This window comes from Anastrepha ludens, chromosome 4 (assembly GCF_028408465.1).
Source record: "Anastrepha ludens isolate Willacy chromosome 4, idAnaLude1.1, whole genome shotgun sequence".
NCBI classification, from domain to species: Eukaryota; Metazoa; Arthropoda; class Insecta; order Diptera; family Tephritidae; genus Anastrepha; species Anastrepha ludens.
Genome location: NC_071500.1, coordinates 119,232,732 through 119,256,444, shown reverse-complemented (window position 1 = coordinate 119,256,444; position 23,713 = coordinate 119,232,732). Strand labels below are relative to the sequence as shown.

Sequence of the window (23,713 nt, the reverse complement as noted above, 5' to 3'; positions counted from 1 at the left end):
GGTAACGGACGCGACGAATTTCAAACACCAATAAATTTTATTAATCGGTTTTGTCGAGAGTCAATGGCTACTTTTCTTAAGTGAAATAAGTTATTTGCTTAAAGTCTGAAAGCAATTTATACTTCAACACTTTTTGCACAAATGAGAACAATAAATGCTATTTTTTGGTAACGGACGCGACATACGAATATAAGCAGAAGTAATCAAACAAAAACTATCGTTATTCGATCTCCACTAAGTCTCTCTGCTTGTTAAACATTATATTACTATCAGTAGAAGATTTTTAAATTATAAAAACATCATAGTATTGCTTTGAGTAAGGAAATATTACAAGGAAAAAAGTTGGTATATTTGGTCAAAAGAGTTAGATTTTTGTAAATTTTGTATATTCGTTGTATGTTTCGGCTCAAAATTAAAAGAAAAGAAAAATTCTTTTATATTTATATATACATTTGAGATTTATTATTCATCAACAAAAAGTTTTCAGGAACAGTTTGAGTTTTGACCTTTTTGTGAAAATGCCCATATATGTTATCACTGCATGCAGATGACAACCTTCTTTAAAATTGAACAACATTCGTTGGGGCATTTTATGTATTATAAAATTGTGCTTTCGCGTTTAACTAATTAATTCACTACAGCAATCTAATAAGTTATATAAAAACAGCTTCATCTTTGAAACATAAAAATTTTTAGGTTATGTTTTTACCCTACAGCAAGATTAATTCGCCTTTGTTATGTTGGAATAAACAAAAAATATATTCTATGCCTCGCGCTCGCCCTCAAAATCAATTTCAGCCAGATTAGCAAAGTATTTTTGTATGTCTTGCGGTAACTTAACTACATAAAAATTTATTGCCAGATTGAATTTACAACTTTAAAAACCGCAAAATGAATATAAATGTTTACCCGTGTTTTGCTTAACGATGATAATGATTATCAACGGATTATTATTTTGTATATAACATATAGTTAAAAAAAATTGATTCCTAATTATCAGCATTCCAGATAACCGTATATGAATGCTTAAATGAAAGCATATTTACTACTTTTAGTTGATAAGGATTTACTTCACGTGCTGCTATTTATATGGCAAAACCCCTTATTTAAAAGTTAGTAATCGAGTGCAAAGGCTAAAATGGAGTTGGCCAAAAGAACGGTAGCGCTTCTTTTCGCGCTAATTTGTTTATTAGCCGCAGTACAGGCCGGCCTACTGCAATCAAAGGCGCGCAGTAGACGTGAAGAATCCGTTACCATAGCCACACTGGGTACTACAGACACATATTCCACACCCCCAACTGAAAGTCCAATTAATGGCACCACCGAAGGACCAATTACCAGCAGCATTCCGCCAAACACAACCACACCTGCACTACCATCAACTACCGATGCGCCACCACCGGAAAATGGAACGGGCGTGGTGGTGCATGGCGACTGCGCATTCGATGTGAATGGAGATCTGAACGATCCAGCACCAATATTCATGTTATCTAACCGCCTCGAGTGGATACAGCCTAATTCAGCTGGTGTAGTCGTATTGTCCAATGGTGCCTACGTCGACATGTACTGCAGCAAATCGTTTATGGCACCATTTACCAATCGCACCAAAGTCACAGCACAGTGCCTGCAAAAGCAATACTTCCTAGTAGATGGATTGATTTATCCGTTCTCAAATTTTAGCTGCACCAGTTGGCCTGCGCATACGGCACGTCGCACCGGACGGTTCTGCAATGGTGGCACTGATCTGCTGGAAGTTGGCTTCGAACTCGAAGTGGGATTTCTACAAACAATGGATGTTTGCCACGATGAAGTGAATGAAGTGACGCGTTATGTACATCATGTACTAAATCCCGCCAGCAACAGCTACCAGCATGGTGTCACGCGTCCAAGTTTCATTCCTGGCGACTTCTATGCGGGCAAAAACGTTGATAATCTCTACACGAAGGTGAAGCAGAACGAAACTATTAGTAAGATACTTGGCATGGATGCGTCGCCTTACTTCAATGACAGCATCAATGTGTACATGGCACGTGGACACATGGCCGCTAAAGCTGACTTCATTTTTGGTGCAGCACATAAGGCCACCTTCTATTTTGTGAATGCAGCGCCACAATGGCAGACGTTCAATGGTGGAAATTGGGAGCGCATTGAAGATAGTATACGCCGTTATGCGACCGATCAGGCATTGACTCTGGACTGCTACACTGGCATTTGGGGTGTTTCTACACTGCCTGATGTTAATGGGGTAGAACAGGAGCTATATTTGGCATTCGATGAGAACAATAACGGTCTAATACCAGTGCCAAAGCTATACTTCCGCGTGGTCATCGATCGTGAGTCACGCAAAGGCATTGTTTTGCTGGGTGTAAATAATCCGCATCTAACAGTGGAGGAAATTCAAAGTGATTATGTGATTTGCAAGGATGTGGGCAAACGTATCGATTGGATTGGCTGGGATAAGGAGAACTTGATGAAAGGTTACTCGTACGCCTGTGCGGTTGATGATTTTACGCAAGTGGTGAAAGATTTGCCGTTGGAAGATTTGTACACCACGGGGCTGTTGGGTGTAGAGGAACTAAAAATCGAGAACATTCCAATCTGGGAAGAGCACTAATTCGAGAGATTGTTTATAATGCGATTCGAGTAACAAAGAAAAGTGTATGCGAAATTGAAATATGATATATATTTTCTTGCTGTAGTTTTCTTTAATAACTACAGATGTGCCGGATTCGTTTTATTTATTTAATGCTCTTAACAACAGGTTTGATAAGTAACTTTGTATCTTCAAGTGCTGATAAACCACTTTTGTTCTTAACATAAACATTTGTATAATTTGGTACGCAGCTACTGCCTGATAAGCAGAGCATTTCGTACACTAAATCGCTTATCAGTGGGTAACTTTTCAAGTATATACTGGCTTCCCCTGGAGAATCAATGTTGTTAGTGTGTATGTATTTGCTTTTTTTTAGCATTACAACATTTTAATATAATAAAAAATAAGTGTGCGCTATCGATAAACGTAGCAAAAGCGTTTTACTCTCGAAAAGAGTGATTATTGAAATTTTTATTCCAACACAAATAGAAAGAAAAGAATATCGATGATGAAACAGTATTTAATGGATGGAAATTGATAGAATTCACATATATGAAGTGTCGCCATTAAATAATGCCAACCAGAAACCACCGATAGCCAGCTGTACAGTGTGAATTCTTATATTCCGAATGCAGCACCCGTGCTTCTTCCAGTAAACCCTTATGACCTTTACACGCCTTTTTACGCATCGGAGATATTTTTGTAATTTGCTGGGCCGGATAATCGTTAAGTGTAACAGTATAGAAATGGCGAGTGGTAAATTTTCATAAAAATTGCTGCTGAAACGTATCGCTTATTGAAAGGAATATATTACAATGAATATGTAGTGCGTTCGTGAAGATGGAGAAGGGATAATATTCAACCAAATCGCCCGCCCAAATCGAAGGCCTAAGTATTGGTAAACATTAACTTTAGGTTCTTGTAGAACTCTGTTAAATAATGAAAAAAAAAACAACTGTGAGAGGAATGGAAGGATAAGTAATGAATCTAAAAACAATATTGCGCCCATCAGAAAGTGCGTGACGTCACATTAAGTTGCTTGTGGTTTGATCTTTTAAGAAGATAACTAGTCCCTCCAGTGAGACATTTTGCATTTTTTGCCAGCTCTTCAAGGAAATAATCCTCCAGATATTTGGCACGGCTTTTTTGAAGTGCAGAATATTCAGAGAGGGAGTGTTGTACCGGCTCAATTCTTCTTCATCTCCACAGCTTGCGCAGAAGTCATTGTTAGGTTCACCCATTCTACTAGCTAGGATACCAATAGTACAGGACGCTGGTAGTTGATCTGCTGAATCCAAGCAGGCGTTTTGAGATTCAACATCTATTGGTTTCCGCGATTACGCTCAAGTCAATCGCAGTGTGCAGTTCGTTTAGGGGAATTCTTATGACCTCTACCACTCGCTAACAGTCAAGCCCAGAACCGTTCCTTGCACATTCATCTTTCACTTTTCTCATTTGCCGGGGACCCAAGATATGGGGATATTGTGTTGTTGGATAAGCGAGAGTGGCCACCTGCATACTTTAGCACATCTTGAATTGATGGTAAGGTTTGCCGGAATTCATTAGCCTTATCGCTTTTACTACTTGGTCTGTAACGTAGATCTCAACTTGGAAGACGCTACAGCGGTCTACAGCGGTCTGGGAGTCTAAAGAAGCAAGTTAAGGACAACTATTTAAAGTACACTCCCGATCAAGAGCCATCAGTATAAACATTGTGACCACTGTCATCTTTTAAGACCCTTATCTCCCAATCCCTTATCTCCGCTTTCGATGCGTCTTGCAAGTGTTCCATAGATAGTACAACTATTTTCTTTTAGCATACCTGCTGCTTTATCCTGCTTTACGCAATGGGTGGAAATTATGGGATCACCTCCAGCGCCGCTTGAGGTATCGATCGGAGCGCACCTGTTATTTCTATACAAGCTAATCGTTAGACTTTTATGAGACTCTTTAGATGGGATTGCTCGTCGCAATAAATTGAGTTCTTTTTTATACCCAAAATGCGGATGTTGAGTTTGGTTTTAGTTTCTTTTTTAATTTAAAGCTACCAAACTGTAAATTAAACAAGTATATATATAATTAAAAAAGGCTAAAAAATGCTACTCTTGCATTGAAACCTGCTGAGAAGATTTCAGTGCTATTGAAAGTTTTTCCATTGTTATAGTATTTGATGTTTTGAAAGTGCAAATCTAATCTTTTGCTTCTTTCAAAGTTATGCAAGAATATTAAATCTTCTTCTGTGAACTCTTCTTAAATTTAAAAAGTATTTGAGTTTACTGAATACATAACATAAGTTTTAAATACAAGGATGGATTTGTAAAACTCTGTTTTTTTTAGTCTTACATAACTTTACATAACCAGAATACATTTATTTAAGAAAACGCTCACAATAAATACTTTGCATGCATACCAAACAAAGTTCTTCAAGTAATTCAATTAAAATTTGGTATTTCCTTTTCTTTAAATAGACATATTAGTGCTTTTTATGCCCATTTGTAAGAGAGAGAGAATTGACAGCTCGAAGAAGAAGAACAAACTTGGAAAAAAATTTAAATAAAGCTAAGAAATGTCACACACAAATCGCCGACAAATTTACCAGGCGATAAAAAAATTAAAGCTAAAGCTGAGTGAATTATTGAACTAGTTTTTACAAAATTTACATTTGATATAATTATGAACATCATATTTTAATTAAAAGAAACTAGAAGAATGTCAGGAATAAAGAACCAAAACTCCGAGGCTAGAGACCAAAAATGTTAAATCAAGTTCCGAAAATGTTAATTTGGTCACACTGATTGTACCAGTGTGGCGTCACGAAAATCAACTGATATTGTCAAAGTAGCGGTACTACGATCGACGCTGCCTTATATACCAGAGCTAGGTTTTACTAAGTTGTTCAATAAGAGGGTATTGCTACTAGCTTAAATTTTTTTGTTATGTTGGAACATTTTCATATGATCGTATCTGAAGTTTCATTTCAGTTGGTCAATTCATCCTTTGTTTACAAGCCATTTAGTATCGATTTGTCGCAGTATTTTCTACAATATCAAGCACCGTGCAGTGATTGAATTTATTTCAGTTTATTTATTTTTGGAAGATTTAAAAATTAAGGAAATTTACAAGGAGCTTTCGCCATGAATTCATACAGTAGAAAGATGGGTTGCTGAATTTAAACGTGGTCGTAGCAGCCTTGAATCGTGGCAGCCTTGAAGACCATCCACGTCAAGGATGTTCAAAAACAGCAACAACATCAGAAATCATAAAAAACTGCAGGATGTCGTATTGGAAAATCGTCGAGTGACTGGAAGAGATTTAGTAGAAGCCCTAAGCATCTCAAGGATCGGTGTAAGTAATACTTAAGCTGAAGTATTGAGTTTCAAAAAGCTGTGTGCACAAAGGGTGCCGCATTCGCTCACAATGGAACAAAAACACATTCGAATGCAACTATCTCAGCAACATTTTGAGTGGTTTCGAAAAAATAAAGTGGGTTTTGTGCATCGATTCTGCACTTTGGATGAGACTTTGGTATACCACCATGATCCCAAATCAAAACAAAAGGCTAAAGAGGGGAGTGAACCTGCATCTTCGGCTCCGAAAAGAGGTCGTGTCCAGAAATCGGTCAAGAAGGTGTTAGCATCAGTTTTTTGGGATGCGAAAGGAAATTCATTTGTGGATAACTTGCGAACTGGTAAAACAATAAATTCTGAAAATTATTGTAACCTTTTAGACCAACTGAAGGAAAAAATTCGTGAAAACATTCTCAGTTTGCACAAGAAAAAACTCTTTTTCATCAGGACAATGAGTCGTGTCGCAAGATCACTTTGACAATGGCTAAAATCCTTGAATTAAAGTTCGAATTGTTGGAGCATCTATCGTATTCACTAGATTTGGTCCCTACTAGATTTGACTTCCATCTACTTCCAGACATCCAAAATTCATGCGTGGAAAGCGTGTTTCATTAAATGGTAAAGACATAACAGCTACAGAAGCGTGTTTTGCAGCCTTTCCGGACTCTCACTTCAGGGATGGCATTTATGAATTGAAATCTCGTTGGAACAAGTGTGTTGATGTTCGTTTAGACAATAAAATAGTGTTTTTCTTAGTATTTGCTAGATTTACCGCCGAGCAACTGCCACCTATTGTCGAAAGAGAAATTTGTAGTTGAAAATAATATTTGAGTTCTTCCGCTATATAAAATAGCTAAGAACTATTCGCTGACTTTTAGTACTGGATTTATTACATTTATTTATTTATTATATTTAATAGTCCGGATTTATTTTTGCTGAATGCACATTTCTAAGTTTTAATTTTCTTAAAACCATTTACACATCTACCTAGCTATAGATATATATTGTACAAACCTGGGCCCATAATAATAGCAGTAATAGTGTAAAATTCGGACTATTTCTTTAACTTATTCTGCGTGAGCGCTATGTTCACCGCAATTGCTAAGAAACATATTCCTACGGGCACGTCTGAGTCATCCTGGACCCAAACGAACTCGGTGAGTCCACCTTTAAATGTGAACTAATCTACTCGAAACCTATGCAATATTGGCAACATGCCCTACCCTTGTGACACCTGTTGGAGGAGTGATATGTTCAACATCACCTGTAAGAAAAAATATTTCCATATTTCTTCTGTCAAAAGTTTTCTCGGCTTTTATTAAAATTATTTAAATATTAGTAAATGATTTAAATGGCATGTTCAAAATGAACATTTTTCGGAAAAAGTAAATTTTTTCCATGCAACTAGATTAAGCTACATACACACAGTTTTTTTCTAGGGCATTCTCGTATGTACATATATGAACATTTCAGCTGTTGAATGACTTTCTGGCATCGCCACTAACTACCACCAAACCGCATTGGCTATAGCAGAGAAATCTACTGAATGATAAATATTTACACTGCAAAGGCAAATAAACAAGCGCACAGCGGCTCAGCAATAAACACTTTAGTAAACAATTTTTTACATCTATTAATTCCATTTATTTTTATTTTTTCGCACAAAGCCAATGTGTTGATTTTAATGAATTCATCAATATGAATAAAAAAATAAATCAGCTCGAATCCATACATTCACACAAATTCAAAATTTTGTTTTTACTATATTATTAAGCTTTGGCAACCATTTGAGCAAATTATAATAAACAATTGCCAATGAATTCAACTCGCTAACACTTTCGACCACTAATTTTGATTTAGTGACACACCAATCAGCCCCAAACACAAATTAATGGAAAATTTTAAATTGGTTTAATCGCTCAGCCGAACTGGTGCAATTTCCAGCACAGCAAACATGTTTTAATTAACTGATAATTCGACCAATGATCCAACGATTTATTACGTGTCAACTTCATCTATACACAAATATCCCCTTTGATGCGAAGACTGATGGATTATCTACCCGTTTGTCGGTTTCAAAACAAAACCACTCGCGTCCACCGCAATCAAACGTAATTGATATGTTCAACGATACGTGTCAATTAACTCAGAACATTTGGAGAGGAACAATATCGCAATGAAATTGAAGCATGTTTGCATTGGATGCACAGTACATACAAATAGATGGTTTACAATGGGCAACAGTGCGTATGAGTAACATGTAATGAGGCTTTTGGCACACATATGTGGCGAGTGCTTTTGGCTGACGGCCAAATAGACCATTGCCATTTGCCTCTTTCCACATGCGAATGATAGATATGAAGATTTATTCAATTCATGTGATGAGGTTGTAAAGCTATGGAAGATAAACATAAAAGTCATTCAGCCTTTAGCAAATATTGTACGCGCGTATGGATATACATACATACATATGTTACATCTACATGCATATAAGGATATTTACGAAGTTGTATAGAAGTTTGCTTAAGCCAAGGAAGGACTTTTATCCAATTATATCTGACATTTTCTAAGTGTTTTGATATTCGGTGTTTTCGCAGCTGTCACTAATAGTTGAATTTCTGTTGCTTTATTGCTAAAACTAAAAAAACTGCGTCCGCCGTAGCCGAATGGGTTGGTGGGTTAATACCATTCGTAATTCAGAGAGAACTTAGGTTCGCACCCCGAGTGTATTTATGTCATGGAAAGGCTCCTCATAAAAACCATTTGCCGTTCGAAGTCGGCTTGAAGCTGTAGGTCCTTCCATTTGTGGATCAACATCAAGACCCACGCCACAGGCCACAAGGAGAAGCTCGGCCAAATACCCACAAAATGTGTACGCGCCAATTATATATTATTATATATATAAAAAAATTGTGTAAAAAAAATTCTTAAATTTATTAAGAAATAAGTATCTTTAAAATAAAAAATATGTGTGAAAAGTTATTCAAAAATATAGCAAAAATTCCAAAATTTGTATTGGAAAATTCTTTTAATACCGAAAAAAGCATCTTTAGAGTGAAAATATGTATGAGAGAAATGCAAAAATTAAATAAACATTCCAAAATTCAGTAAAGACTTATACGTCAAAAATTTTTCAATACCGAAAGAATATCTTTAAAACAAAAATATGTGCGAAAAAAATGTAGTAAAAGTTTACATGTGAAAATTAAAAGTATTTGAGAAACATAAATTTCAAAAACTTGTTAAAGAATTTAAAAACTATTATGTAATCAAAGGGATTCTATGTTCCTTGAATTTTACGTCTAATTCTTTTTTACTTTTTATTTTAAAAAATATTTTGTGATTTAAAAAGTTTACATGGAACACAGAGAGAGCCGTCCCTAGTCGCGATAGTCCCTTATTATCGTAAATAACGGTTTGCTAGTAACTACTGTCTGAGTCTCGGTATTACGCTGTAAATGTCCAATAATTGTTCTACAATTTATTGCATACATATTCCGGAATACTTTTTCTACCCCATCGAATACTGTTGTTGTTATTGCACCTAATCAAAACCATACCCAGGTCATTTTTCTCATTAGTTAACATCAGCAATGTCATCTATGTACTATAACGATAGAGGCAATCGGGATCAGTTCGGGATACTTAGTAGCTTAACCGCCTAGAACATAATTGTGCCCCCTTGTAATTGAGTCTCACGAGTCAGCTAGAAGTTTTCATCTGCAATAGTCTGATTTGACTCCGATATCAACATTCGTAAGACAAAAATTATTGAAAGTAAAAATAGATGTTCGATATATGTATGTCGTTCAAGTTGCCGGTTCCAGTAGTTGTCGAATTTTTCTCAACTTCTCAATCGCGCTAGTCTCGAAGAAGAAGCTCGGCCTTCAACAGCTGTTAGATATGTTTATCAGTGCGCTTTTTCTGGAAATCAGGCTTTCGATTAATGCGTCCTATTTATCCTCAGCGGCTAACATAGTTTAGAACCAGCCAGCCGATCACCTTCTATGAACGCAGATACCAACATTTCTTTACTTTTCCTAAGCTATTCAAAGTTAGTCTAGATTTGTAATTACTAAAGGGAATTGTCATTGCACATGTTTTTGTGTTTATAAAGAGCCATCTTGGTTCATCAAGAGAAGGTTTTACTTCTCTGTTCCCTACTCCGTTTAAAATAGCATTTTGAGGAAAGCTCTGAAACTTTAGCATACAAATGTGAGAGATGGAAATTAGATTGCAAGGCTGTTGAAGGCAGGCTAGATCCCCTAAGAGCAGACATCATCAACGAAAAAATGGTAGAAGAAAAGTTGCAACTTATGCAACTTACCTATCTAATTAGACAGCGAGCCGATAGTATGATGCTGACTCCAAAAGTGTTGACCCTGGACGCAGGAAGAGTAGAAGAGGCTGTAGTTATCAGAACGCCTTCTTGGATCCTCCCTGTCTTCGATGAAATACTACCGTAGTTCCAGGGCACAGGGAACATCCAGGAGAGGGAAAAGAGAGATTGTTTTAGTGGCACACCACTTGACGCAGCAGATGACGGTCACTGTAAGTACTTAGACATTATAAACCTCACCGCCACAAAGATGTGTTGATATGTTTTTGGAACGCTCTTGGCACTGTTCTCATTCACACCAAAAGCGAGAAAGGTAGTGCTTGACCGCCTTGCATAAACATGGGTCCGTCGTAGCCGAATGGACTTGTAAAGGACTGCTATTTGGTAGTGCTTAGGTTCGAAAACTTTTTTTCTAAAAGCGGTCGCCCCTCGGCAGACAATTGCCAATCGTCCAGTGTCATGAAAAACCTGCTCACAAAAATCCAGCTGCCATTCTTAGGTAGCATACAACTCTACGTCCCTCATTTGTGGAAAAACAGTATGACGCATACCACAAATTTAAGAAGGAGCTAGACAAAACTCCCAGCAAAGGGTTTACATTTTCGTAAGCCCTTCTTAAGGCCAGTTTTATACCAACAATACAATTTTGCAAATTCCTGAAAAGGTGACAATCGCTTAGTGCCAGAATCGGTCTATGGTAGAAGTAATAAAACCGCACACTCATACTTTCGAAGCCTCTGGCCCATCGTTAAAGATATATGTGCCGCTGCGTTGTCTTGATGGTTGGTGGCTCTTCTACTCTTGCGTTTGCGAAGAAATTAAAGAAAGTGTATTGGATAAAACTTATTGCAAAGTCAAAGATTCTTACAAGTGGTCTCATTTGTTGAGTCGGTATAAAAAGAAACATAAATGGTTTGTAAATGGAAAACACGAAAATGGAAAATGTTATGTCGACTAAAGCGTTTACTGTAAGCTAATGTTTCATTGTTGTTGTTTGACATATATTGAATTAAGCGACTATTGTCATATAAGTCATTTTGAATTAGTTAACATTAGTTTAAAAATAAAACCAATTATTTAAATATTCATTATTTGTTCTTGTATTCATAAACAAAAAAATTGGAAAAGGAAACTTTAGAACATTTTCGACTAAGTCTGGTTTTATTTCTAAGGAACCCTAAGTTGATAAACTTTTATGAAATGGATGAAAATATGTATTTATACATGGAAGTGAATCAAGTAAAGCCTTTTTCTTTTCAGAGCTGATTTTTACATCTTGGTTTAGCATGGATAGGTCGTCTTTCTTCATTGAGGTAACACCGGGTTTTAACAAATTTTAAATTTAAGAAGGAGCGGCTATGTCTAATGGGGTTTTATTTTCAATTTTGCCGAAATTAGACTTTGTATATCTGAATCATCTAATATTTTTCCAAACGAATGTTTCACCATCTCGATTTGTGGCTTTCCACATCAACTTCCTTCTTAATAGAAGAGAAATTTAAAAAAAAATCTTCTGCATCCTTTTTAACGACTTTACACAAAATTGTGCCAGTCGTGAGGATGGCGTAAGTATTTGAGTATCAGTTGCTTCTTTTTCCTATCTCTCACAGAGTGATCGCACTCCATATGCGTGCTTCCAGGCTGTAAAAATTTATGATCAATTGTTACTAAATTTAGATTAATTTGAAGAGCCAATATGAGTAGTGAGTTCTTATTTTTTCCCAGACAGGAATCGCTGTAAAAAATTGTGTGAATAATTTGTTTAAGAACATTGATATGCTTGAACCAGCACGATGCAATTTTGTTGTCACCACGAGCAGACATAATGCAATGTGGAGTACCAGTTTTGCAGTCCTGAATAGACAAATTATATATCCGAAGTTGTCTTTTGTAAAAACTAATTGAGTACCTGCAGAAAGGGAACGGTTAACACTGTTGCAAATCAAAAGTATAGACTTTGACTGTGGAAATAGTGGCAGGTAAAGCCATATCATTCCTTTTCATCTTATATGCTAAATCGGCTTTTTTTGATGAGTTGAGAGTTCAATTTCTAAATTGCCTAATAGGTTTATATTGGCTTCCTGTTTCACAATACTAATTTTAGCTGCGAGTTGATTGCATTTAGAACTTTCTTAAGTGATGAGGAAATAATTTCAAGAGACGATAAAAAAAATGTTTATCTTTGAAAGCACTAGCGTATGATGAGATGCTTATGGCTTCGCAATATAACTTACCTATATATTTGAGCTAGAGATAAATCGGCATGAAAGTATTTGCAACTTGTATCTCTTTTTGAATAGTGACTTTCTTAAGCTGTTTATGTGGTCCTTTAAAAGTTGAATTATACCATCCGTCAGTTAATTTTTTCCTCCACCTGGTCCACGCTGGTCTCAAAAGTCATTTTGAGAAAGGTCTAAACTTTTTCTCCGACACAACATTTCACTTTACATTTACGTATGGTTTCGACTTTTTACGAATAAGCTTTTTGAGATGTGATCGGAGCTTCCTTGAGTACTTCACCGTTTTTCTTTTTTTACTATTATTCCTAGTTTCATCAGAAATAGAAGGTTCAATATTGCGATCTTGATAAGTAAACTTTCCTTCATTATCAGCCTGACTGCTGTCTAAAAAAAGCACGAGACTTCTCTGGGTTGACCTTGACTTGCAAAGCACGTTCATCCTCCATAAAAGACATGCGACTTAATTATAATAGCCTAACTGTACTTTTCACAAACCCTGAGAGAATATGTCATTTTCAATTCTCTCTTATGTTGATATAGCTTCTTTAAATCTTACCAACAACAATGCATTAATACTTTATGTATGTAGAGATTGATCAAGTGTTTCAACATTCTCAATTTACTTTAATCTTTGCTTTGCTTTGTCTCTTCAAAAGACTCTATTGCTTATGGCAATTCATTTTAGAAAAAATGTGCAAAAACAGCATAGGTCATTCAAGGCTATTTAAATAATTTAAAATTGTATGGAAGTATTTTCGTATGTACTCGTATATTTAGGCGCCTACGGTAAATGTAATGTGGCGTCATAAGGACTCATAAAAACGTTGTTGGAGAAATGAGTATTTCACGTAAATATTATATAAAATTTAAATGCATTACTGTGCGACAGCGATTTTATACTTTTATGGAGACCTAGTACAACTTGTAGGTATAGTTAAACTAAGAAAAATGGTATAGGAGAAATTTCCAATACACCCCCAAAATCTCATTTTATGGCCATAAAACAAAATTAGTAAAAAAAAAAATAAAATCTTAAAACTCACACAACTCAATTAATTTTAATTCAATTACAGTCAAATATAGCTCATTCGACGCAAAATTAAATTTACTATAACAGTAGTGTACTAAAAAAATCCTCAATATCGGATAATATCGTAAAAATTATGTCAAAGTTGAAAAAATAGAGAAAAAATAAAAAAATTCCAAATACTTCCGTCTACAGTCTCGTCAGTTGTCATTTCAGAAAAAATGTCAACACACTGTCAAAAAGGCTTGTTTTTGTTCTTTCGAACTAAAAAAACAAATTCGCAATCGGATGGAAATTGGCGAAGTTAGGAGTGATTCTTCACATCAACCTACTGAAAAACGGTTTTATGGCCATAAAACGAGATTTTGGGGGTGTATTGGAAATTTCTCCTATACCATTTTGTTTAGTTTTTCTATAGCTATAAGTTGTTCTAGGTCTCCATAAAAGTATATTTAATTTGTTTTTTTTGTCACACAGTGTTATATATACATACATACAAGTTTGCATATAAATTCTTCTTTGATTGAGCCTAATATTATCCATCATATTAAAGCACATCTAAAAAACCAGAACCGCGGCTACTGAACGCGAATCAAAATATGCAAAACATTTTCAAATGAACAGAAAATTAGAAAACACCGAACAACAAAAATCAATTTTTTTTGTCATTCAGAAAAAGTTTCATATCACGTGAAATTAGAGATTTTACACAGCAATGCGGCATGCTCAGTTTTTTTTTTTTCTCATTAATTTAACTCTTTAAAAGGCCTCAAAATTTCAGTAGACAAAATTTTCAAGCAACTGCTTAAATACTCATTCAAAGCTAACTAAAGCTTATGCAATTTTTCATGGGTAACTTTTACAGTCGCACGGTGTAAGCAGCATCATTACAGAAATACTTCCTCAATTTTTGCATATTTACTAAGGGCAGGGGGACGCTCTAGGAATTTTAATTGAGGTCAGGCGTGCACAGCAACATATAAATGAAAATTCTAATTATCCCTCGCTGGGTTAGGGAAGAAGCAAACGTTTTCATTATCATCAACACTTGAATATCAATCGGCATGAAGTGAAAAGTATGAAGGCACTTTATAAATCAAATATTTGGCATATTTTCTTCATGCTCTTGATTGGTATCGCTGATATACGGGGGTGTGTATGTATGGACAAGAAGTATTCCCATAACTGGATGCGAATGAGATGAACGAACAATTTTTTTTTTAATTAATTTATTTATTTTATTTAAAACATTCTTTTCCTGTTTACAGCAGGGTCTAAACTCGTGCCGAACGAGTGTATTGTCATAGGGTGAGTCATTCTTCTTGATGTTGGTACAAGCCCTTCGGAAGCTCCATTTTTCGTAGGCTGATTAACTATCTCGACTAAATTATTTCTATTTGGAACTCAAGCGTCAAAAACAAGCTGGCATCTAATGCAGTTGTTAGGTTTTTTTGGTTACTCAGGCTCACTAAATTTTATAACCAATCATAATTTAGTTTCCAGGAATGGCCCGCCCAAAAATGTGAGCTTTTTTTGATTTCTTGTGATGTCTATGACTTTGTAGAAGTTTCTGTTTTTGGCTGGTCGCTATAAATGGGTTACCTTTCAGGTTTACAATAATCAAAAATCTCATTGAAAAACTTGCGGTATTCATTGGCATTCGTTTTGCACTCCTGAAATGAAATATTTTTACTACGCTCAAAAGTACTATAAGTCGATTTCTGATAGAAAAGTGATTATCAATCTTCCATAGTAGAATATCACAAGAAAAATTTTAGTGAAATATTTTAGTCCTCTACCTTCCCTTATTACAGATAAATTTGACCCCGTTTCAAGAAGCTTAACTTAAACCTAAATATTTTCAAAAATCGCGTATCGCGAAAGTAAATTATACAAAATTGTTAAAATGAAATTCTATGAATTCAGGCAATATAACGTACGAATGACATGAATTTAATAAAGGTCTATTTATGTGTATGTAGGTATATAAAAATTAATTCTTTCCCCTAGCATACACCAACGTTATTAATTTTCTTATAGGCTGCGCCGCTGCGGTTCACATTCGTTTCAATGGGGAAAGTATGCAATGATAAATATAATAAATTTATTTCGTACAAATACAAAAGTGCATATTAGGATTGCCAATATTAGCGAAACATTTTGATCTCGGGACTTCGGAATACTTTAAACAAACTTCGGGACTCAACTTCGAGCATAGCATTTTTCAATATGGTCAAAAGAGGGCGTTAAGTTGGTTTATGTCTCAAAGGACAAAGTGAAAAGAAAAGATTGGGTAAAATCGTGCGGAGCTTCATTGAAACCAGGCAAAAAGTTTTCGTCTATCACTTTTCGGCAACGGATTTCTTAAACGGCCCTGATCGGAGGAGGGCGAGGATGTTTTTGTTATAGTAGCTTACTCACCACTGCCTGTGGGATGTAGTCACCGGTCGTCTTCGTCTAACTCATATAACGGTATACCTAGAAAAGTGCTGTTTTGACAGGTTGGATCCAGAGGGAGAGAGGTGTTAGGTGAGTAGGTTTGAGGTTTGAGTAGGCATCAGGAGGCATCCCGTAGCTGCCGGAATAGCAGTATTTTGACATGACTGTAGCTTTATCAACTACGAATCACTAGAGCCAGGCGACCAGACAGGAGCAGCATAATTCAGAACTGACCAGTCAATTGCTTTACATGTCGACTGCAACATTTCTTTAGTTTTGCGCCAAGTACTGCCGACAAGATATTGTGGACTCTGTTGCTTTTTGGACCTTAGTAGCAATTACGGACAGAAAACTATCAAAAGTGACGCCCAACATTTTGGGGTTGTTTACTGTAGGTATTTTTGTGTCATCAACTTTCACGTTTAGCTGTAGTTTGACGTCCTTCGACCAGGGGTAAAGAGGATCTCCGTGGATTTAGTGGGTGAAGTTGTCTAGTGATGCTCTCCCGATGCATTTCGAAATTTTGCATTGCTGGAATATGCCGGAGATAGGCCATCCTTTGATTGACACTTCTACGTAAACAGAGTAAATTCGATTTTATTTAAAAAGTGAATTTAATTTAAACAAATTTTGATGTAGATCATACGCTGATTGTCATGTGTTTCAATTAGAAAAAGAAATGGTCTTAAGGAACGAAATGTAAAACTGGATAAATTCAAATCCAACGTTAGCCAATTACTTTCTGGGGTGCAGATTAAAAAGCTGAAAACCCCAATCAAAGCACTTCATTGGCCTTGAGACGATATGGCACAGGCAATATCCAAAATTCGTACATGGATTAAGATTCCGAGAATGGGAAAAATATATGTTTTGTGGGAAACTTTTATTGTTTCAGATATAAGTTGTCAAGGCTTTTGTGAAACTTACCGAAAATTGCAGACACTGTCAAAATAGATGCCAATCATCTGCATTGTCAATATATATGTGACAAATACATGGGAGTAGTTAAGCGAAAAACACAAATAATTAAGTACCATTCAACCAGTACTACTGTTTGAATCGACCTTTTTTAAATTTTTACTACCCTTGCTGAAAGGTGAAATACTTTTTCCTTCCTTACCTATACATTTCACCAATGGATTAAGTAGCATGCGAAATTAGTTGTCCAACTTTACACAAGCTTTTACAAGAATTATTGAGTCATGGGCCATTTGAAGATGATGCCCCCTAACACCACATTACAAAATATTTTATTTTTTTTTATGAACGTATTGGCTAAATTATAAGTTTTTCCATTTACAAAATTTAAATAGATTGATTCAATGAAATATGCATATTTAACTTTCTCCTTCGTTTACGTTAGTGAGGCAGTGAGTGCATTCATTTAAATCTTATTCACTAAACAACTGAGGCTGTCATTTAGTTTCAATTTCTTTCTTAATTACAGTCAAAGATGGCATTTTACAAAAATCAATATAGAGAAAATATAAAATACTTAAAAAAGTGAAACCGTCTGCTATAGTGACTCGATTTTGATTAATTCTTTCAATTTCTTCAAATTAAAACAGGTTGTTTTGAAATTAAAAAGCTTTTATTGTAATCAAATTTTGCAGTAAAAAAATGTTTTTTCAAATCGATATTAAAAAATTTCGGGATCCCAGGATTTATACAAACTAGTCTCGAGATTTCCCGGACTTCACAATCCCTGTATTGGAACTCTTGGTATACATGTATGTAATATACATAGCTATGTATGTATGTGTAAATGCGTATAAGTTGAAAACAAACGAGAGCCGTTCAGCCACAAATTCAAGAAATTGTGTCAGTCGAATATTAAGTCTGTCAAAAAAGTACCAGGAATTAAACAATGAGACATAGAACATCTATTGTTCTTTCAAATGTATTGTACCACATTCAAAGATAATGGCAATGACAAATATCCGAATGTATTTCTGCTATGAAAACGCTTCTCATAAAAAAATCATCTGCCTTTCGGAGTCAGCATCAAACTGTAGGTCTCGCCACTTGTGGAACAACCTCAAGACGCAAGCCAGGTTGAATGGTTATCATCCGACACACTTAGGTCTGATAGTACCACTGGAGGTCGGCCTTTACACTAATAGATCTTCTCTGAAACAACCTGTGGATTTAACGAATTTCGTTAATTTCGACAACCCTATTGAGAGACCTTTTCAATGCTGTCAAGAAAGCCGAATCCGACCGTGGAAAGCCTTTTAGTGTATAGAGCAATGCATGTGCACATGCCTGTATCTTGACAGATTCAGCAAAAGTCATTTGCATGCCTTCCAATTAGATAATGCCCTGCTAGTATCCCTATAGTATTTCTCATATCCTGTCTCCTAAGATTCAGTAGCGATTTTGTGTGACCGTGGTTCCATTCTGGCCAAAATTACCTGCTTTTTTGACAAAAAGAGGTTTAGCACCACTAGAATAATGTTTAGTTATTAATAATTTGCACGTAGCTAAGGCAATCAATATTAGTACATTATCGGAGTGAATATTCCGTGTTGCAACTTCCCTTGCAAGCTCATCTGTTTTGCAATTACCTTCTATATTTCCAAAGCCTGGCACCGAGATCAGCTTTATTTTAAAATATTGCGACACTTTGCATAATAATTTTTGCCATTCCATTACCGTTTTAGACGAGTGTTTAATGACTCTAATGATTTAGAGCTGCCTTACCATCCGGATAGATTTATAATTCTCCAGTTGTCAGGGGTCTTTTTTTAAGAGCAGTGAGCCCTATTTTGTGGCCAGTACTTCTGCCTGAAAGGCGGTACAGGGATTTGGTAACCGAAAGGATGCACAGATGTCCAACTTTTGGAGGAAACTCTTCCACCTACCTGTTCAACCGGCTTAAATCCATCAGTAAACATACTGACTCTATTTGCATCATCTATCGTACCACTATCCTAGTCCTTTTTAGATGGGAACATCGTGACAAAGAGTTTATTAAAATGGAGCTCTGCACTGTTCCAGAAATCTTTAGTAACTGGAATAGTGGAAATCTTTTCTAATTTAGTCGAGTTCCCTGAACCTCAATGCTGACTTGACTAAGAGTCTAAGTACCAATTACGTATAATATATGTAATTAAAGTTGGTCCCATCCGAAATAAACGCAACCAAGTAAGAGGTTTTGGGGTTCGGCTCTCTTTGTTTATTATTAATTTTATTTTGTTGAGAAGCAAGACCATCCTGATGGCATGAAAGTTACATACATTAAAGTAATTTTTTTTTCTTTGACGAAGCTATAAGCGTTGAACTTTTTCACATTTATTTACGTTTCGTATATAATCAACTTCCAAATACATACATACGAGTATATTACATGTTACAAATACAAAATTTAAATGGCTCGGTATGAAAACTGATTAAATTTTTATTTGAAAAAAAAGCCTTTTTTGAGTTAAATGAAATATCCAATAAGTAGCGTAACCGTTTTTTGAAAAACAAAAAATACCCCAATAAGATGACTTCCAATTTTTTTTCTTTTCCTAGCTAAAAAAAATATTAAATAATATATAAGAAATTTAGTTAAACCTCTCGAAAAAACGACGATAGTAGAACTGTCGAATGCATTAAAGTAGTCCATCGTTTAAAAACTGTTATAATTGTCATACCCAGAGCTTTGAGCAATGTCTTTTCGACAAAAACGTAAAAGAAGATAAAAGAAGCCCTCTGCGCTCTCCAGCGAAGCAAATAAGCATAACTTCTTCAAATAGTCATAACTCTAAATATTTCTATCGGAAACAACATAAGATATTTCTAAGAAAAAGTACTTTAAAAATTTAACTAAACAAAAATCGACTTTTCCAAACCTTCTAGTACCTTAAGGGCAACACAGAATATAGCACTTTTCGCGGTGCCGCTACTCGGCTCTCAATGCATTTAACCAAATCAGTTGTTGAACTGGCGTAATTCTACATTTTTCCCCAAAAACATATTTCTAACTTTTTTTTTGTTTGCACTAACTTAACCTAAGTTTTAGGTTTTGTTTACAAATATTCACTATTTCGACAATCTCTTCATTGTTCTCCCACACCCATCTTATCTACAATTACGTTACTGCAGAATTACTCAAATTGTTCTCCTTTCTACACTTCTACACTATCATCCTTGACTGAAAACGTGTACACGAAAGGTAGTAATTTTAGATTTTGAAAGAGATAAAAGTTAGCCATATCAGATGAAAGCGGTATTTATCGTTAAGCTGAGCTTTTGTCGAGAAACAATGTTGCCAACTATAGGCCGATCGACATACTATCAACTGTTTCAAAGTTATTCGAATTCATAGTAAAACTGATGATGCATCTTACATTTAGGCGTTCAGTTTCTAATAATCAACATGGTTTTATGTCCGGTAGATCCACTGTCAAAAATCTGGCTATCCTTTTTGATTTTTGTCTGACGTATTCAACAATCGTCTTCAAATCGGTACTGGTTTCTCAAAAACATTCCATAAAGTCAGTCACTCCATTTTGATTTCAAAACTAGCAAGTTTGAGAATCCATTCAATATTGTGCTTATAGAGGTCCGCTGCGAACGGGCGAAACGTGGTCCATGTGGGATCGCTACTGAGAGCTAAGAAAGGAAAAGAGACATATCATCAGAAAGAAGAAGCGAGAGGCCGAAATACATGAGTGCGAGGAGCTTGAGATACTGGCCAATTAGATCAAAGCCTGAAAATTCTACCAGAAAGTTTCAAGACCGGTGCGTTTTCCTGTAAGAAAAAAGACGGCGATGTTCTTCTTCTTAATTCGCGCGATACCCACTTACGCGATTTTGGCCGAGTTTAACAAAGCGCGCCAGTCGTTTCTTTCTCATGCCAACCGGCGGCAATTGGACACACCAAGTGAAGCCAAGTCCTTCTCCACCTGATCTTTCCAACGCAGAGGAAGCCTTCCCCTTTCTCTGCTACCACCAGCTGGTACCGCATCGAATACTTTCATAGCCGAAGCGTTTGTATCCATTTGGACGACATACACCATACGTTAGGACGGGCATGATGAGAACCCTGTAGAATGTTAGTTGCGTTCGTCGAGAGAGAACTTTACTACTCATTTGCCTACTTAGTCCAAAGTAGCACTTGTTGGCAAGAGAAATTCTACGTCGGATTTCCAGGCTGGCATTATTATAGGCGTTAATGCTGGTTCCTAAGTATACGAAGTCCTTTACAATCCCAAAATTATAACTGTCAACAGTGACGTGGGTGCCGAAACCTGAGTGCGCCGACTGTTTGAAGACATGAGGTACTTCGTTTTGTCCTCGTTCACCACCAAACCCATTCGCTTTGCCTCTTTATCCAGTTTGGAGAAGGTAGAACTAACAGCGCGGTTGTTAATGCTGATGATGTCAATATCCTCGGCCTACGCCAACAATTGTACGCTCTTATAAAAAATTGTGCCTGAGCAATCATGTTCTACGGCTCGTACGATGCTCTCCAACATCAGGTTAAAGAAGTCCCACGACAGCGAGTCACCCAATCTGAAACCTCGTTTGGTATCAAAGGACTCTGAGAGGTCCTTCCCAATTCTGACGGCGATGCTCGTATTGAGCAACGTCATCTTGCATAGCCGTATTAGTTTTGCGAGGATACCAAATTCAGACATCGCGGCATACAGGTAACTCCTTTCCGTACTGTCGAATGCAGATTTGAAGTCGACGAAAAGATGGTGTGTGTCGACTCTCCTTTCACGGATCTTTTCCAAGATTTGGCGTATTGTGAATATTTGGTCGATGGTAGACTTTCCAGGTCTAAAACCACACTGATAAGGTCCAATCAGTTGGTTGATGGTGGGCTTCACCCTTTCCCACAATACGCTCGCTAGAATCATATAGGCGATATTTAGAAGACTAATCCCGAGGTAATTGGCACAGATTGCAGTATCGCCCTTCTTTTGGATTGGACAGAGCACACTTAAATTCCAATCGGCAGGCATGCTTTCATCCGACCATGTTTTTTGTAGAAGCTGTTGCATGCACCTTACCAACTCCTCGCCGCCATGTTTGAATAGCTCAGCCGGCAGTCCGTCGGCGCCTGCGGCTTTGTTGTTCTTTAGCCGCGTTATCGCTATTCTCACCTCGTCATGGGCGAGTAGCGGAACTACAATTCCGTCGTCAACGATTGGGGTATCAGGCTCTTCACATTCTCTGTGACATGCGCAGCTATCACTGTTTAACAGGTTCGAGAAGTGTTCCCTACATAATTTAAGATTGTTCTGTATGTCAGTCATCAGATCGCCGTCTTTGTTCTTACAGGAAAACGCCCCCGCTGGACTTTCTGTTAGAATTTTCAGGTTTTATTCCTATTGGCCAGCATCTCAAGTTCCTCGCTCTCACGTATTTCGGCCTCTCGTTTCTTCTTTCTGATAACTAGTCTCTCTTCCTTTTTTAGCTCTCTGTAGCGATCCCACATGGCTCGCGTTGCGCCCAATTGCAGCGTGGCTCTATAGGCGACATCCTTTCTTTCTACGGCAGCATGCCATTCCTCGTCATACCAACTGTTTTTTCGGGCTCGCCGGAATCCGATTTCTTCTTCGGCGGCGGTACGTAGAGAACGAGAAATGTTGCCTGTTGTTTGTTATATATTCTACTTTCTGTATGCGCTTAGCCACCGGCACTATTACCACATCATCCGCAAAGTCTATTATTTGTACTTCTCTGGGTACTGGTTCATACAAGAGGGCATAGGAATTATTAAGGGTGTAATTGAGCACATTTGTGTCCATATTCAAAAGAGGACCTTCCCAATGCTGCTATTTTTTACACAGAGCGGGTCCGAACTCTCTTTGCCTCTAAAGCTCCTATTTCTGAAAGTAACTTTACAACTTTTGTATGAATAAATAAATAAAGCAATACATAATACTGGAGTTCGTTCATAATGTCTACTTTGTGAGAAGCTGTGTCATCGTGATGCAAAATCTATTAGCTTTTTCCGGAAATTCTGAAAATCTGAAATTTTTCGATAAATTTACCTTCGCAAAACTTCACGTAACGCACAGATAATATGCTTTATATACCGCCTTTGTTTTGAATTAAGGAAATGCCTCTGGACAATTTCCAGTACTTTTCTGACAGAATGTACACACGAGTATGCGCGCGTAATTGAAGATAAATTATGAAAGGAATGTAATAAAAATTTCAACGAATTTCCGCACCATTTCAACCAACAATGCATTCCTTCGCATATGCCCACGCACACACTTATCCGCATACTACGGCTACGTAAGTAAGTGTAATGCACATGTTAACGTCCTTGAACGCTCTCGGCGTATGGCGCACCTTCTTTATTTGAAATTATAGTTCACTTACTTTTCTTTCCGGGGTCCCGTGCGTTTCTTCCCCTATATTTCCCCTCATTTTCATCGATTGGCATCCGACACCTCAAAAGCATATTTAATATATCTATATTTATGCGCCTACAATAGCAGCACATACATATATGTACATACGTACAAGTGAGTATACTTATGGAAAAATTGGTATAATTAAAGATACACATTCAGGGCTTCAGAGAAGTATTTGAGCCAAGTGGATATGACCGCCACTTGTGGTTTTTGTGCGCAAGGCTCCAAGCAAGACCTTGCCATAGGGTTAAGCTTGGGCACAGTGAAAGACCTGTTTTAAATAAGCGGAAGGCGGGAAGCGGGCAGTTAATTTGAAACGTGTCGAATCAGCCGGTAATTACTTTTGGTATACAAACGTACA

The 23,713-nt window shown here is 36.7% G+C and overlaps 1 protein-coding gene across 1 annotated transcript; it reads left to right on the top strand.

Annotated features, from left to right (window-relative positions):
* The first annotated feature begins 1,132 nt into the window (after positions 1-1,132).
* Positions 1,133-3,013, top strand: LOC128862395 (uncharacterized). The gene has a single exon (XM_054100980.1). The coding sequence runs from the start codon at positions 1,139-1,141 to the stop codon at positions 2,612-2,614; it is 1,476 nt and encodes a 491-aa protein (XP_053956955.1). The 5' UTR covers positions 1,133-1,138; the 3' UTR covers positions 2,615-3,013.
* Positions 3,014-23,713: the final 20,700 nt, after the last annotated feature.

Bases quoted from the DNA above. Each gene is read 5' to 3' on its own strand.
- LOC128862395 (XM_054100980.1), top strand. From the start codon at position 1,139: ATGGAGTTGGCCAAAAGAACGGTAGCGCTTCTTTTCGCGCTAATTTGT.